At 39.0% G+C, this 14,702-nt stretch overlaps 1 protein-coding gene across 3 annotated transcripts; it reads left to right on the top strand.

Moving 5' to 3' along the window:
* Positions 1 to 380: 380 nt before the first annotated feature.
* tlx2 (T cell leukemia homeobox 2) lies at positions 381 to 13,343 on the top strand. 3 transcript variants are annotated; one of them, XM_038700252.1, is made up of 5 exons: positions 382 to 1,551; positions 7,759 to 7,971; positions 8,722 to 8,959; positions 12,363 to 12,543; positions 12,972 to 13,343. In XM_038700252.1, exons 1-5 carry the CDS (start codon positions 1,056 to 1,058, stop codon positions 12,981 to 12,983), a joined length of 1,140 nt encoding a protein of 379 aa, XP_038556180.1. In that variant the 5' UTR covers positions 382 to 1,055; the 3' UTR covers positions 12,984 to 13,343. The 3 variants fall into 3 exon arrangements, with proteins under 3 accessions (XP_038556179.1, XP_038556180.1, XP_038556181.1); XM_038700251.1 differs by having other exon boundaries at positions 381 to 1,551; positions 12,363 to 13,343; XM_038700253.1 differs by lacking the exon at positions 7,759 to 7,971 and having other exon boundaries at positions 12,363 to 13,343.
* Positions 13,344 to 14,702: the final 1,359 nt, after the last annotated feature.

Here is a 14,702-nt window from a genome sequence, read left to right as displayed (position 1 = left end):
GAAAAGATGGACACATTAACTGAGCATTTACAGTGGCAGCCTCATAGGCCCACCATGATAATTCCACAATTGATAAATAAAAGGATCAAAAATCAAAAATGTCCCCTTGTCAGATTAATCTTGTGATCTTTTTTTTTTATTACCTTGAATGAATGAAATGATTATTCACAGTTTGTTTTTTGTTTTTTTACATGTAGACGAGTATTGATTGAAAACTGTTCGGAAGCCGCTTGGCCCGAGCTTTCAGCACTAAAAGGCACAAAACCTCCTGTTTACTACCGGGAAAGCTGCAGAAAATAAAGAAAGCTGCGGCTTCTTTAAGACATACGAGCAAAACAACTGCCCTGCCGAGGAGAGTGGGAGGAGAGGGAGGCTTGGCTGACCGAATGGCAGCTTTTACGCAGAGGGCTGTCTCACCTGCTGAAACGCACTTCACCATTCAGCACAACAGAGCCATCTTTCGCTCTCACCTCCAACTAATACACACGCCAGTGAGGTCAGTGCTTTGTTTTCGCCTCTTTGGGTTTGTTTTGTTTTGTCTGTTGCTTTATTTTGATGCGAGGAGCTTGGGTACCATACAATACCCTCTACGTATGGATCGTCTCTGTCAGAGAAGGCGAACAAAGCGCATCAAGCCTCTCCAGAGAACTGCTTCCCCCCTAAAATCACGGATTTTTTTCTGTAAGTACTCAGGATAACCATTTGGCATTGTCGGCTGTTTTCTTGTTGTTAGGCTGCCGTGTGTCTAGTTCCCTGGGAAAGAACACAAGATGGATACGCTCCTTTTTAGTCCGATGGATAGGCATTTAATTTAGGGAACACCCGATCCCAATGCTGGACAAAAATAATGGCAAGATTTTTGGATAGCGCTGGACGCGTTGTTGGTTTCCTGGGAGTCGAACAGGCCTGCGTCGATGCTTGAAAACAAAATTTAGCTCGATATTTCAGCGCACATACAAACATTTCATTCCTCATTTAGCCTACTATATGACTAAAATACATCCAAGCACTGATAGAATATAGCCTGACAAACACATCACCGACAAAAAAAAACTATGGAGCACACCGGGATCGATGAGGTGAACCAGACGCACCAGCAGCAGCATGAGCCCATCAGCTTCGGGATCGACCAGATCCTCAACAGCTCGGACCAGTCCAGCGGCTGCATGCTGCCCAACCGGACCGGTGACCCGGATTACGCGCTGGCCTCCAACGTCTACAGCAACGGGTACAACAGCGTCTACAACCCGGCCTGCTCCATGGCGGCGGGTCTGGCCGGCTCCTATAATGTCAACATGAACATGAATGTCAGTATGAACATGAACGTTAACGTGAACTCTGGTGGCGCCGGAGGGGTGATCCGGGTGCCGGCGCATAGACCCATGCCGCCGCCGCCTGCCGCTGCTGCTCCACACCCGCCCACATCCACGCATCCGCCGGGCATCGGACCCGGCATCCCCTCGGTGCCCGGGATGGGGATGGGAAATGCGGGAAACTTCACCTTCCCGTGGATGGAGAGCAGTAGGAGGTTTGCCAAGGACAGATTAACAGGTAAAATGAGTTTCTTTGTGATGCTGCAACACCTGTAGTCTGATTTGTGTTTCCCATTTAAACAGATGCCATATGATTATAGTATAAGTTACAGAGTACCATTATGCACCTTCACCTTCATTTCACTCTCTAAAGAATGAGCCCAAAGACTCCGGCACAGTATTCTTGTATCTTCCTCGTGGCCTTACAGATGTGAGTTGTGAATTTTCTGACATTTGTGTCAAAAACAAGCCCTGCTTGATGCGGTGTGCTGCTGAACTGGGCCTAATAGCTCGACAAAGTGGAGCTGATTTCATCTTTAGGTTGTAATCTATAACGAATCGTAGGCTATGCAAACACACACACAGTCATTTTTTTTTATGGAAGGGCGGTCTGACAAACGAGGGGAGAAATTGACACGGACATGCTGATGAATCAGTATTGGTCCATCACTCTCCATTTACAGCGAATGACGGATAACGACGTTCCCCGTATTTCCATGAGGATGAATGATTTGTTTTTTCGGTTGTGAGCCAAATCAGAAACATTAGTCATAATAGCAATACAATAGCAATACAATAATGGCAGGTTAAAATCTACATAACATGCTTATTATTATTATTAATATTATTATTATTATTATTATTATTATTATTATTGGCTACATTTACAATGTTTGCTACTACACAAATGTATCTGCATAATTCACACATTGTCTTTAAATCACTGGACTTATGGAGCCTATAGAGTCTTTGTCATCCCAGATCCTTTACAAACGTCTGATATTAATTAAACTGCTCAGTTTCTTTCTCTGTAAAATTGAAATTTAAAGGAAAAGCAAACATCAACAACACCTGATAGTCGCTGTCCCTTTGCTCTGCTGTGATTAATAAATGCCATGACGCAGCAATAATACAATAATAAAACAGCAGTAGACTCTAGATAGACTTTGACTTAGCCTATGTTCGTTTTAATTTTTATAACTTTTAGACATTCTTTTTCTCTTTTTTGAAGAAGATAATAAAACAGAAACCTGACAAATAACTAATAAGTAACTTCCTTGAAATAAACTTCTTTTTATTTGCCTTTTCACAAGTCAATCTACATCCACTTCTGCTTGTAGTTACATAACACAGTCCAATTGTTTCTAGTTACTTGCTCACATGATAACGTGAGTTTTAACTTCAAACACAGTTAGCCTACATAGCCTACACTTATTATAGTAATAGTATTTTTATGCCCTCATGTTATTCAAATGTTTTTTAAAATCTGACCTATAAAAACAAATAATCACGTTTTCTTTTTAAGTCAAAGAAAGGCATTTACAGATTCAGAGACACAAAAGGCCACTTTTTAATTTACCTGTTTTTTTACAGGAACAAAGCACATTGATCAACATACCTAATAATGTACCAGTGTTATCAGCTTTTGTCCCTTTGCCAGATGTTGAACCACAGATCCATTTTGTCTTTGTACAAGTAAATTCAAATAAAGAGCATAAATAAGATGCCATTTTAAAAATGATTCCTTTAGTTATTGAGTGAAATCTCAGCCTGAAGGATTATGTCAGACTTTCTATTAGTGTCTCTTTATTTGATGTCTTTTATTTTATTCTCTTTATTAATTTAGTTTTCGGGAGGGGTGGTTGTCATGACCTCATCGTTAGGAAGATGAAAATGAAGAACATCATGGATTTGCGCACCCTCACCCCCACCTCTCCACGCATTAAATATTCACAATTCCGTTCTTTCTACCTGATTAATTATTAAATGCTGGGGGACGATATGTCAACTGCAAAAAGATACAGTGTAAATAGGCTTATCAATTCTACTCATAGTCACCGAGGGCCTCTCGTTTAATTTCTCTCAGCTTTGTGTCGCTGTAATTATTTCGCAGCTTATATCTTTCCACTGTATTGATCAGGAATGGATCAGCAGCAGCTACAGTAGCAGCACACACACACATACTCACGCGCGAACGTACACACACACACACACACACACACACACACACACACACACACTATCCAGATTTAGCCTTCTCTGTTTCCTATAAAAGGCTGTAAATCAAATGGACTATCATCTATCCTGATGGGCAGAGTACCATTTTAAATGTTTCTCTCTGTTTCTTGTTTTTCTCTTCGCTTTTCAAGTTGAAACCGGAGGAGAAAAACGGCCCATTTGCAGCTTTAAACAGCTAAACATTTAGCCAAAGGGCAGCCGTGGGAGGTTTTTGCAGTGATGTAGCCTAAACGAAACCTGTTAAATTGCACAATAGACTTCTCTCATTCTTCACCCTGACACGCACCCCCGTGCTCTAAATTCATATTATAAAGCTGTGTCAGACAGAGGCTAAGGATTTCATAAGGGTTTTATGATGGTCACCAGCTTCTCTCTGTATGCATATTTACTCAGGGCGTATAGGCAAAATGTTATTAATTAACATTAAAAAAATTATTTAATAAAAAATGTGTCTCACCTCAAATTTTACGTTATAATAATAATAATAATTTATTATTATTATTATTATTATTATTATTATTAGTAGTGGTAGTAGTAGAAGAAGTATTTTGGCGACAGCGGCGTTATTTTGTCTGTGTCATTCTGCTAAATTGCCAATTTTAAACCTGCATAACGCTTGGCAACTATTTTGTGACATAAAAACATAAGACAAACAAACATAACAAACAAAAACCCATAACATAAAAATTATGTAGTAGTCCATCTGTTTTAAAAAATTTACATCACAAACCATTAAGTCATAACGTGACAGTTTAAACTCATACAAATAAGTAATGTACAATGGCCACACTAATCCAATCATTTAAAAGCTGTTGTTGTTAAGCACTGCTATAATAATCATAATAATAATAGAATATAAAATGGATCGTTTGGGCATCTTTACAGGTTAAACGTAACCATAATACAACATGTGTAGCTCAATACGCTGCCTAGCACCAATAAAAAAAACAATTAAACCCTTTTTCTCTCCAATAAATCTCAGTTCGGGTGTTAATGGCAGCAAAGTAGAAAAATATGATTTGGATGTTGAACCCGCTCCTGTCCTCCTGTTTCCACGCTGCCCTGATTCTCCGTGTGACAGAAGACAGTGTCCCTGCCTTTTGTCCCGTATAGTGTAATAAATAGCAATATATGTTCATGTTATATTTCAATATCCCCTTTAGAATCCTTCACGGATATATTTATTAGATTGCTACAAAGGTAATATCCGCAGTGGGGAAGGGAGGCGCTGTCACCAGAAGTGTTATTAAGTATAGGTGGTTTTATTATGGGAAACATATTCTCCATGGTAGCATTTTATTTTTTGATATGCTTATGCTAAATTGTATTATCCAGGCAGCAGATTTAGTATTCTTGCTCGTTTTCTCTTTCATTTGAGGAAGGGGAAGAAAAAGTCAGATCATTTTGCAATATATTTTTTCTTTCTTCTCTTCTTTAATGGGAACAAGATTGTCTCTCTTTTTCGATATAATAATTTTCCAACTTCTCTACACATTAACAATTTCACTTTTCCCCCCAGGATAATGTTATTGACTAATTATTCTTGACAAAGTGAAACAAATTAAAATTCAAACTTTGGATTGTAGAGGATACCAAAAACTGTTAAGATTAATACAAGACTTTAGAATTTTTCAGCACAATCACGTCTTATCGCTTGTGATTTAGAATCTCTCCAGCAATATTATATCATAGGAAATGACAGGATAGCTCCATGAGTTACAATTAGCTACCTTTAATATTTATATGTAGATGAATGTGCTTCTGACTCTCAGAATTGTGAGAATTTTGAGAAATCACACACTGATTCTCCCACAAAATATTGTCTTCATATTGCTTTATTGCTTTGTACCTGGTATAACACTAGAGACAAAACTGGCTAAATATAAGGCCAAAATAAATACATCTCTGATGCAGTTGAGCAGGGACATACTTTTTGTTTAACGTTGGTTTAAATTTCAGACGATTTTGTGCATTTAGGAGCACCCAATCTCAAACATTAGCCTGCAGTATTTCTTCCTCATTTCTATTTACAGCTTACATTGCCAATAATAATAGCAATGGGTAAATTAAAAGGCATATCTAATTCCTGAACATCTTAGCCTTACAACTTCTGTCAAAACATTAAACGTGACTGATGCGGTCTCCATAGCATCACTGTATTGTATATTTATCAGCATTTCGCAGACTGTGAGGGAAAGCTTTACTGCAGTTGGCAGGTCCAAATGCTCTACTGCTGCATGTTGTGCTCCACTTGGGTTGCCTCTGAACGTGCTTGTATGTGCCTGGTCCATTAGTTAGCTCACAGATGGCCTGAAATAGCCATCTAATGCAGTATTATTTAGCCAGACCTGCCGCTGGGAGCAACAACAGACCTGCTCGCTCTCAGCATGTGACCTGTAAGGCTACACATAGTTTTGGGCAACTAGACGCCAACCAAAAAGACTCTAATGTTTAAATGTCTGTATGTTAAAAACACCACAGAAAAGTCACCATATGAATAAGAATGGGAATCATATGAGATTTAAAACAGTCTACTGTGAACACCTTATAGAAATATCAGAAACATTATGGAAACTGTGTTACTATAAATGCATTATTAAATAATATATATGGCTGTCTATGTCCAACAATGAATATTAGAGGAATAAACATCATTTTTACCATTATTGAGCATCAGAGCAACAGCAAATGTGAAAGCTGATAATAATATTATAAAAATATTACCATAGGAGATTAACAATAATAATGAGAGGAAGAAAAAGAAGACATGGTCACTATAAATCCAGTACCAAATATAATAAAGGGTAGAGAGTTTTCATTTCAGGCACTGAATTTGCATTGCTAATTTACACTCAGGTAATGTTAACTTTATGTGACCTACTGTTACAGCACATTGCAGCTATTCATCTTTATTTTACAAATCATTTGCTCGCGTACGCCTCAATTTGCCACTCGTGTTCAGTACCACCATGGGACGTCACCAGCTCCCTGGAAATGACTGCAGAGTGCATAATAGCTTCATGTTCCATTTTCCATCCAAATTGTCATCGTCTGTGCAGCAAATGAATTTTCAGGTCGTTGAAACAGCAGCAGCAGCAGCAGCAGCAGCAGCAGCACGTGGCCCTCAGGGGACACCTGTGTAGATGTTTTCATATTCATTTTGGCTTCTGGTGAGCTTTTCTGACAAAACAAAAACAAATAAACACCCTGTAAGACAGGAGGCAAAACAGCTTGTTGGGGAGAGATGACACATACTGCAATAGGGAGAGAAACAGACAGAAACAGTTTTTTTTTTTAATGTTGTTGTTGATTTCCATTCTGCCTCAAAGTGAGAATGTGGCTGGGGAGTGGATCTATGTCCAAAAACGATCTCATTTCATTTATCGATCATCTGTTTACCCACGGCTGACAAAATAGACAGGATTCATAGATATTTTATGATACAGAAGATAAGTTGTTATTAATAGTCAGATACAGTGATCTGTGAAAGTGAACCACCAGGCAGTGAGACACACAGTGTAGGCTCATATAGTAGCCGTGTGCAATTTTTTTTTGAAGATACACAATGACAAAGCAGTTGAAAAGACACAAAACAGTCCAATGAGTAAATGTAAATATATTATCGATTTAAACTAATAGATCGTTTCCTCAAATTCAGCATCGGTATCTGTAAAATATAGGAGGTATTTTCTGCAATATTTATGTAAACATTTTGTTATTGTGCATGATAAATCACAAAATATTATTGTTAGGAGTTGTGCTTAATGTTTCATATGGAAGATATTTTGTGCAAAAATGTAATATGTGTAAATTTATTTGGCCTGATGGCAAAAATTGTACCGCGTTAGATTGAAAGCCTGTGAAATCCTTATAATTAATAAGTGATTAATAAATCACATTTTAACCTTCACATTGTCAGTAGATATCCCCGATTGTCTGATTCTGATAGGCTTACTAGTATGTGTTTGATTTATCTTTGTAATCCTGCTTGTTGTCATTTATTTATCTAAATGGCAGATATCTCATTTTGAAGCAAAACATTTCAGAATGCTAGCTTAAGAGTCTATCAGGAAATTAAATTAAAGTAGACTCTGTCCATCATTCAGGCTTCCTTCATGTGATTAGCTGCAATGCGTCGGCGCCTGCACAGCGGCTACTGCTGCTGTGCTCCAGATGTGGGACCTCACTGTGTCTCCCTTTCCTTTAGGGGAGCAGGCAGAGGAGAGCCGAGTCGGAGAGGCCACAGGGGGGCCGGGGGCTGCCGGGTCCCTCTGTCCTCTCCCCAAGGGAGACATCGGCAGGGTCCCTGTCTGGAGCACTGTGGAGACATTAGCCAAATGCTATTACCCTGAGCTCGCTCACCTGCGAGACGGCAATGGCCTTCTAGCAGACTATCCTTTTCCAAAGGGGGCTTGCCCAGGTGAGTCACCCCCTCCGTCCACCAATCACCTCCCCTATACCTCACCTATCTGTGTCATGGTTTATTTTTAAGTGCATCCCTCCTGTGTGTGAATTATTATTAAAAGTTTGTTTTCTTTGTAAAAATGTAAAAAATATAGTCTTTATTCATACAGATCTTTTAACTTGTAACTTAGGAGGCCAATTTATTGCCAGTTGCAAGGGATATCTTTTCTTGTTTGAAAATTGTCTTTGGAACTGAGGTCCTCTATGACTTTTCCTTGGACTCCCTCTCTGTACAAACCACTGTGCTGTTTGGTTTTCAAAATCTGGCAGGGGAATATTAGTCGTAATTACATTTATCTTCTTCAGTTGGCAGCTTCTGGGCCTTCTCTTAGACTCTCTAAACCCACTAGCTTTTCCAGAGTTAAGACAAAATGGACAATAATTCTATCTACTCAAGGACTGGAAAACAAAATTGTGTTTATAACATGAGCGTATACAACACAAACCCACAAGGGAAATAATTTTATATTTCAGAAGCACATATTATGCCAGTTTAGAAATGGAAATTGCTACTCACACTAATGGTTATTAATCTTGAACCCTTGAAGTCCGAACACCTCAATTACTTACAGTATTGTTATTGCTAATTAACCAATTTTTTTTAAGAATGACTTGCATGATCAAAGTTATAATCCACCAAGTGAATTCTATCAAACAAAGTAAAAAAAAAATCCTCTTTCTTTGCCTCTTTCTTTGCCCTTTTCAGCTGCCCTCTCACCTTTCTCCGTGACCCGTCGCATCGGTCATCCTTATCAGAACAGGACGCCACCCAAGAGGAAAAAGCCTCGCACTTCCTTTAGCCGGGTGCAGATCTGTGAGCTGGAGAAACGTTTTCATCGGCAGAAGTACCTGGCGTCGGCTGAGCGCGCCACCTTGGCCAAGGCCCTGAAGATGACAGATGCACAAGTCAAGACCTGGTTTCAGAACAGAAGGACAAAATGGCGGTAAGATTGCAGAAGCGTGTCCCTTCACTTAAAGTTTAATCTAGTACAGTTCAAAGTAATTTATTGGTGTGAAAGTGGAGAATAGTAAAGCTAAAGTGCTATAATTCTTTCTTATATGTTTCATCATTTCTTCTCCTTCATAATCTGCCTAAGCAAAACAAAGATTTTTCAGAAGCAGTTTGTCTTCATGAGGGCAGGTTGTTAACTCAGAAGAGCCAGTCCTTCCAATTTTTCTTGTGCCATAAATTGACAGCACTGAATGTGTCTGTGTTTTTGCTCTTGGATCCAAATGCTTACCGATGCTGTACTTTAAACACGTACAAGTAACAAGTAACAAGTAAAATGGCCCGCAGCTGAAGCATTCGAGGTGTCGTACAACACAATAACTATTTTGCTTAGCCTAGCTGCCAGTCGAGGCCAGTTCACTTGACCAAGCACAATTACTCCTGAACCTCCTGAAAGGCCTTTTAGAAACCTGCTGTCCAAAGCAATACTAAAACACTCACAGAAGGAAATTGACTGCCAAGTCCATAGAAAAAACACACACACACACACACACTCCTTCACTTCATTTTAACTGTTGTTTATAGCCATTTGGAAATAAATGAGTAGGAAATCAAATTATGAAGCCCTGCCCGTAGTTAAAGGCACAGGAAACACATTTCACAAGCATATTACAAGTTGCTAAATTACCTTTTGGTTTTAATGTTTAAATGATCCTAAAGCTTTTTAGAATGAGCTTTGCATTAATACACATACAAAACACTTAAAATGTTTTCTTGGCTGATTAGTGTGAATGCTCAGTCAGCATTCACACTGTTGTTATTAACATTTACGATTTAGTTCATTGGCTTCTTTGTCTTAAACAAACTTAAAATACTTTTAAAAAAGTGAAAAAAAGGTGCACTTATTTAAAAAATTACAAAAATCACATCCAATAGCAGGAAATTTCCAAGACACAGTTTTCACTACAAGATGTAAAAACAATGAAATTGCTTAATATAAACACCCCCAAACTGAATCCAAGACTGAACGGCTTGTCACAAGTAACAAGGGAAATGGCTTAACTCGTTTTTCTGATTTCCTAGTTTTGCAGAGATTTATGCCATTTCCCTGTAGTGTGCACCTGATAGCATGAGCATGAGGGATGTCTTTGCGTGACGACTACACTAGTAACAAGAGGATGATCAAATCAACAGCCAGGGAATCAGATTATGATAATGCTGTTAACAATAATGTGTGGCTAATGGATGGAGGTTGGTCTGCATGAAAGAGTGTTTTAGAGGTGTGTTTCCGCCTGTGATTTCTACCTGCAATTTGTATTTTTTTGTTGATATTGATGGAAATCATTTGTTTATTATAGTTTGTGCTATTAGTAACACCACCATAAATTTAAACGAGCCAAGTAAATTCTTTATTATGCCGTCTTGGAAACAGACACCTATTTCTAGGAAAAAACTAATCAGGAGTAACTCCTCAACCATTAGGCCTAGATGCATAATTCTGGCTAAGGAAGTTGAATCAACTAGCCTATTTATTTTGCTATTAAAGAGTAAATGGAGATGCAATAAAGGAAAATATGATATTTTCATCCTTGCCTGGTATAAAATCTATATTTTAATAGCAATACCACAATCAACACCATCTTCCAACTGATTATAATGCAACTGAATATCTTTTCTTTTAATATCCTGGGATACAACTGTAAATTTGATGAAAAGAAACTAATATACAACAGAAACCTAAGAGCTCAGGGATTGCTCAATACCAAGATGGCGCCTGGGAGGTATTTTTTACACACAAACAACAGCTGTTTTTGGAATGAAAACAGCAAAAATGGCAAAAGTAAGTCAGTGGTTGTAACTGTATATGTATATTGGTGCATTTGTTGTTATTTTTATCCGGCTAATAACTCCGTCATTTAGTGATATGAGTGACACAGCTTATCAGAGCTAGAGCTGAGCTTTCTTTAGAGTGGTTGGACGGCTGTGTCGGATGAGATTAGAGATATCTAGATGGCAATAACTGCAGCCATGTACAGTGTTTACAGAGCGATTTATGTTGTGATATAAGCTCATTTAGATGCTTGGTGTTTGATGTGTGTTTGGTTTGGATAAAAATGGTTGGTTTAATGTTCTAGCGGAGCCTCCTAGCTTCACAAAGGTGTGTGGCATGCATAGGGTGACAAAATACTAGGATCAGGCATGGATTTCTTATTTGCATTTTCCTCAAAAATCGATCGTCCTCCCCCCGTACTGGGCAAGTCCGTGCTCAATAGGTTGCAATTTCTTGACTAAAATTAGCACACACACAGAGGAGAACATGTCCTATTAATATGTAAACATCTGTCAGGAGAATCAATTTGAATATACTTCAACTCAGGAGAAGAAAAAAAATGATAAACACAAGCAGCATTACCTCTACTCTGAAACACAATGGGAACATGATTGGAACTTGTTACGGATTATATACTCCTTTATCTACTCCTCATCCATTCCCTTTAGTCACGTTCCTTCACCAACACCTGTTATTCTTCCTGAAGCTGAAATAACTGTCACAGGTGTTGAATAAACATACAAGCAGTCAATTTACAAATGAACAGGTTTCATTTGTAAATAGTTTGAGACAAGTACAACTGTGCTGCTTGTCTCGTGACCCCTTTTCTTACTTTATCTTCTTGATTTCTTTATTGCTTTGACACCCCTGCCTTTGGCTGCTTACATTGACCAGCTGCCAGAGAGAAAATATACACTCTAATATTTTATAAACAACACTGAAAATACAGTTTTAGGCTGGTATTCTTCCTATTTATGATTTTCACCAAGTTGCATGTTTCAACTTTCATTGTAATGCTATTATTTTGCAGGAAATTGTTTATTTATAGTTTTTAAGAGGAGCTACAGCATCAGTCTGATATCCTTTAATGCAGTGCCTTCCACCCTTTTTGGCCTGTGTCCAATTAAAATGAAGCGTTGTCTGTTTGTGACCCTCGTCAATGGTTGCATATGGTTACTTGTTGTGATCAGCTAAACCAAAATGGGATTTTTCTGTGTTGTATTAAAATATCCTATTTAGAGGCTTGAGGAGAGAAAAATATCCATTAATCTGCACGAAAAAAGGGGGAATTTAAAAACAAATCTTAAAAATATAAACATAATTGCAGCAATCTTGTTTTTCTGCTTACCTAAAATTTTTCTTATCTTACAACCCCACAAATTGCCAGCGGGGTCCTGACCCCAGGTTGGGAACCAAAGCTTAAATATAAAAAGATGGTTAAACTGCTTCTTTACGAGGATATGGGTTAATTCATTCCGAACAACCTTGTGTACATGCCCCATAAGAATAAACATTATATAGTCTTACATCTTCCTCTGTTCCTCTTTTGCCTCCTCCTTCCACCCAGGAGACAGACTGCAGAGGAGAGAGAGGCCGAGAGGCAGCAGGCCAACCGGCTGATGCTGCAGCTTCAGCAGGAAGCTTTCCAGAAGACGTTGAGCCAGCCTTTGCAGCCAGACCCCCTCTGTCTGCACAACTCCTCCCTCTACGCCCTGCAGAACCTGCAGCCCTGGGCAGAAGACAATAAGGTGACCTCCGTCACCTCCGTGGCATCTGTAGTGTGAACGTGTGTGTGTGTTAAGAAGAGAGGGAGGGAGGGATTATCAAAGTTTTGTCAGTGTGAATAGACAAAGGGGTTGAATCTCTTCAGTCTATTTCTGACGTGTCTGACGTTCAGAAACGCAGCACCATTATGGGATTGTCATAGGTACAGGAGATGCTTGCTTTGGAAAAAAAAGAATTTGAGTGGACATTGTGCTCCCTCACTCATTGATCGCTACCAGCAACATGGTGGGGGAGCATGTGTAGAGAGAGACAGCTATATGTTACTGCCAAGACCTACAAAACACTGTATGCAGACAGCACAGGAGCCACACTGACACTACTGTTATCTTAAATATCTTAAGTATGTTGAGTCATTTTCCTGCCTTACACCAAGTTTCCGCTTTCCCTTCAGCTGTCTGTCTAAAAGAGAGGAGGGCACTTTATCCATACGTGCCAGGAAACAAATGGACACCTCTGTACATGCCCAACTATCAAGACTGTCCCCCTTTTGCCTCTGGATCCCTAACGAGGCAGCAGAGACTTTCTGCCAATAATGGCAAAAAAAGACCTCCTGTTTTTCGCTTTTGACTTTGTACAATGTAGTAAATGCATGTTTCAACCCTTTTCTGTGTGCACTCGGAAGTACCATTGAAGTCAACTGCCGTCAAGGTGGACTGCAGTGTTCAAGTGGTAGTGGATTAATGGAACTCCTGATGATGAATTCCTCATTATGTTAAATTTAAAGGTGTTTTATATTAAATGATATTGTGACTTTTTGAAAAGATGACAAAGTTCTCTGTTTTTCTTCCCTCTCTTTGTGTCTTTGTTAGTCTTTCACTCACTGCCTGTTTGTCACCATTATGAAAACCATGCAATAATAATTTATGATTTTACCGAGCTAGTTAGCCTCATGGGATTAAGCTATGATTGCACATTAAAGTTTCAAACCACCCAAAGGTAAGATACCATTGAACTGTATCAGAAGGACGGCGCAATACCTTTTTTATCCATAAAATCTGATGGCTACAGCTCCCAGGTGTGAATGTGAAGGAGGGCGTTGCCGAGAAACAGCAAGCACGCTCAGCAAAACCGTCCCTGGATAAATAAAGATTTGAAAACTGATGCCAGCTCAAATTAGAATGAGAGGAGAAAATAGTGCAGCTGCCAAATAAACATTTGAAATGCAGCGGTCTGGCTTTTGTTTATGTTTTTTGTTTTATTCCAGTGATTTTAATGGAACACTTTAACAAAAGACTTGTTCAATGGTTGGAGAAGGGAATCTATAACACACTGAAAAACTGAAAGTCTGTGTCACTTGTCAGGGTTGTCACCTTTTTGTTTTTCCTGCTGGAGTTTGCACGCAGTCAGCACGGGGCTCAGGCAATTATCAAAGGCCACATTTCTTTCTTAAGAAGCCCTTTGCTGCCTTCATTCTTGCTTCTTGTGAAAAACAACTTTCGCAACAGTGACATGATCAGTCCTAGTAAACAATTTTAATGATTTGGTAAGTCCCTCTGTTTTTGTATCGCTGCTGCATTGCTTTACGCTCCGCTTCCAGTCAATCAGGAGGAATGGAAAGCTCTGCCTTCAAACGATCCATCAGACACCTGTCAACTGACAAACTTTATCATCATACCTATATCTTTCTTCAGATTAATGTTTTTTAGTTGAGACAGGAGTTTCTTTTGATCTAAGAAAAGTGAGTTTAAAAAAATGTGCATAGATGCTGGGGAAAAAGTGTACACATGGGCTATAATTCTAAATGAGGCCAGTATAATCTTTTTTCATTCCTTTTTTTGGATGTTACCTCCCACACCATTTTTGGTGTTGGCCTCCATTGTTGTCTAGGTGAATCATGATCACATAGACACCAGACAGCCATAAACATCTGTAATCACCACATCTACCCTATCATGCAAGTGCTTATCAACCATAAGTCATAACAAGAACTGCCTATCTAGAAGCACAGTAAACACATCATTCAGGTTCCTTGCTCGTAAATGAGCCTTCATAATCATGAGCGTCACAGGAACTGGACCTTGCCAGGGCTGGACCTAGCACATTTGTATCCCTAGGCAAGCGTCCCCTTCACAAACACATCTCACAAGCCATCATGACATACTTAAGTTTTGCAAACTCCACA

Source organism: Micropterus salmoides, unplaced genomic scaffold (genome assembly GCF_014851395.1).
Source record: "Micropterus salmoides isolate LMB-PRFRI ecotype aquatic unplaced genomic scaffold, ASM1485139v1 Ms_hic_scaffold_5, whole genome shotgun sequence".
NCBI classification, from domain to species: Eukaryota; Metazoa; Chordata; class Actinopteri; order Centrarchiformes; family Centrarchidae; genus Micropterus; species Micropterus salmoides.
Note: the sequence above shows the minus strand (reverse complement) of the source record. Positions and strands in the feature narration are given on the sequence as shown.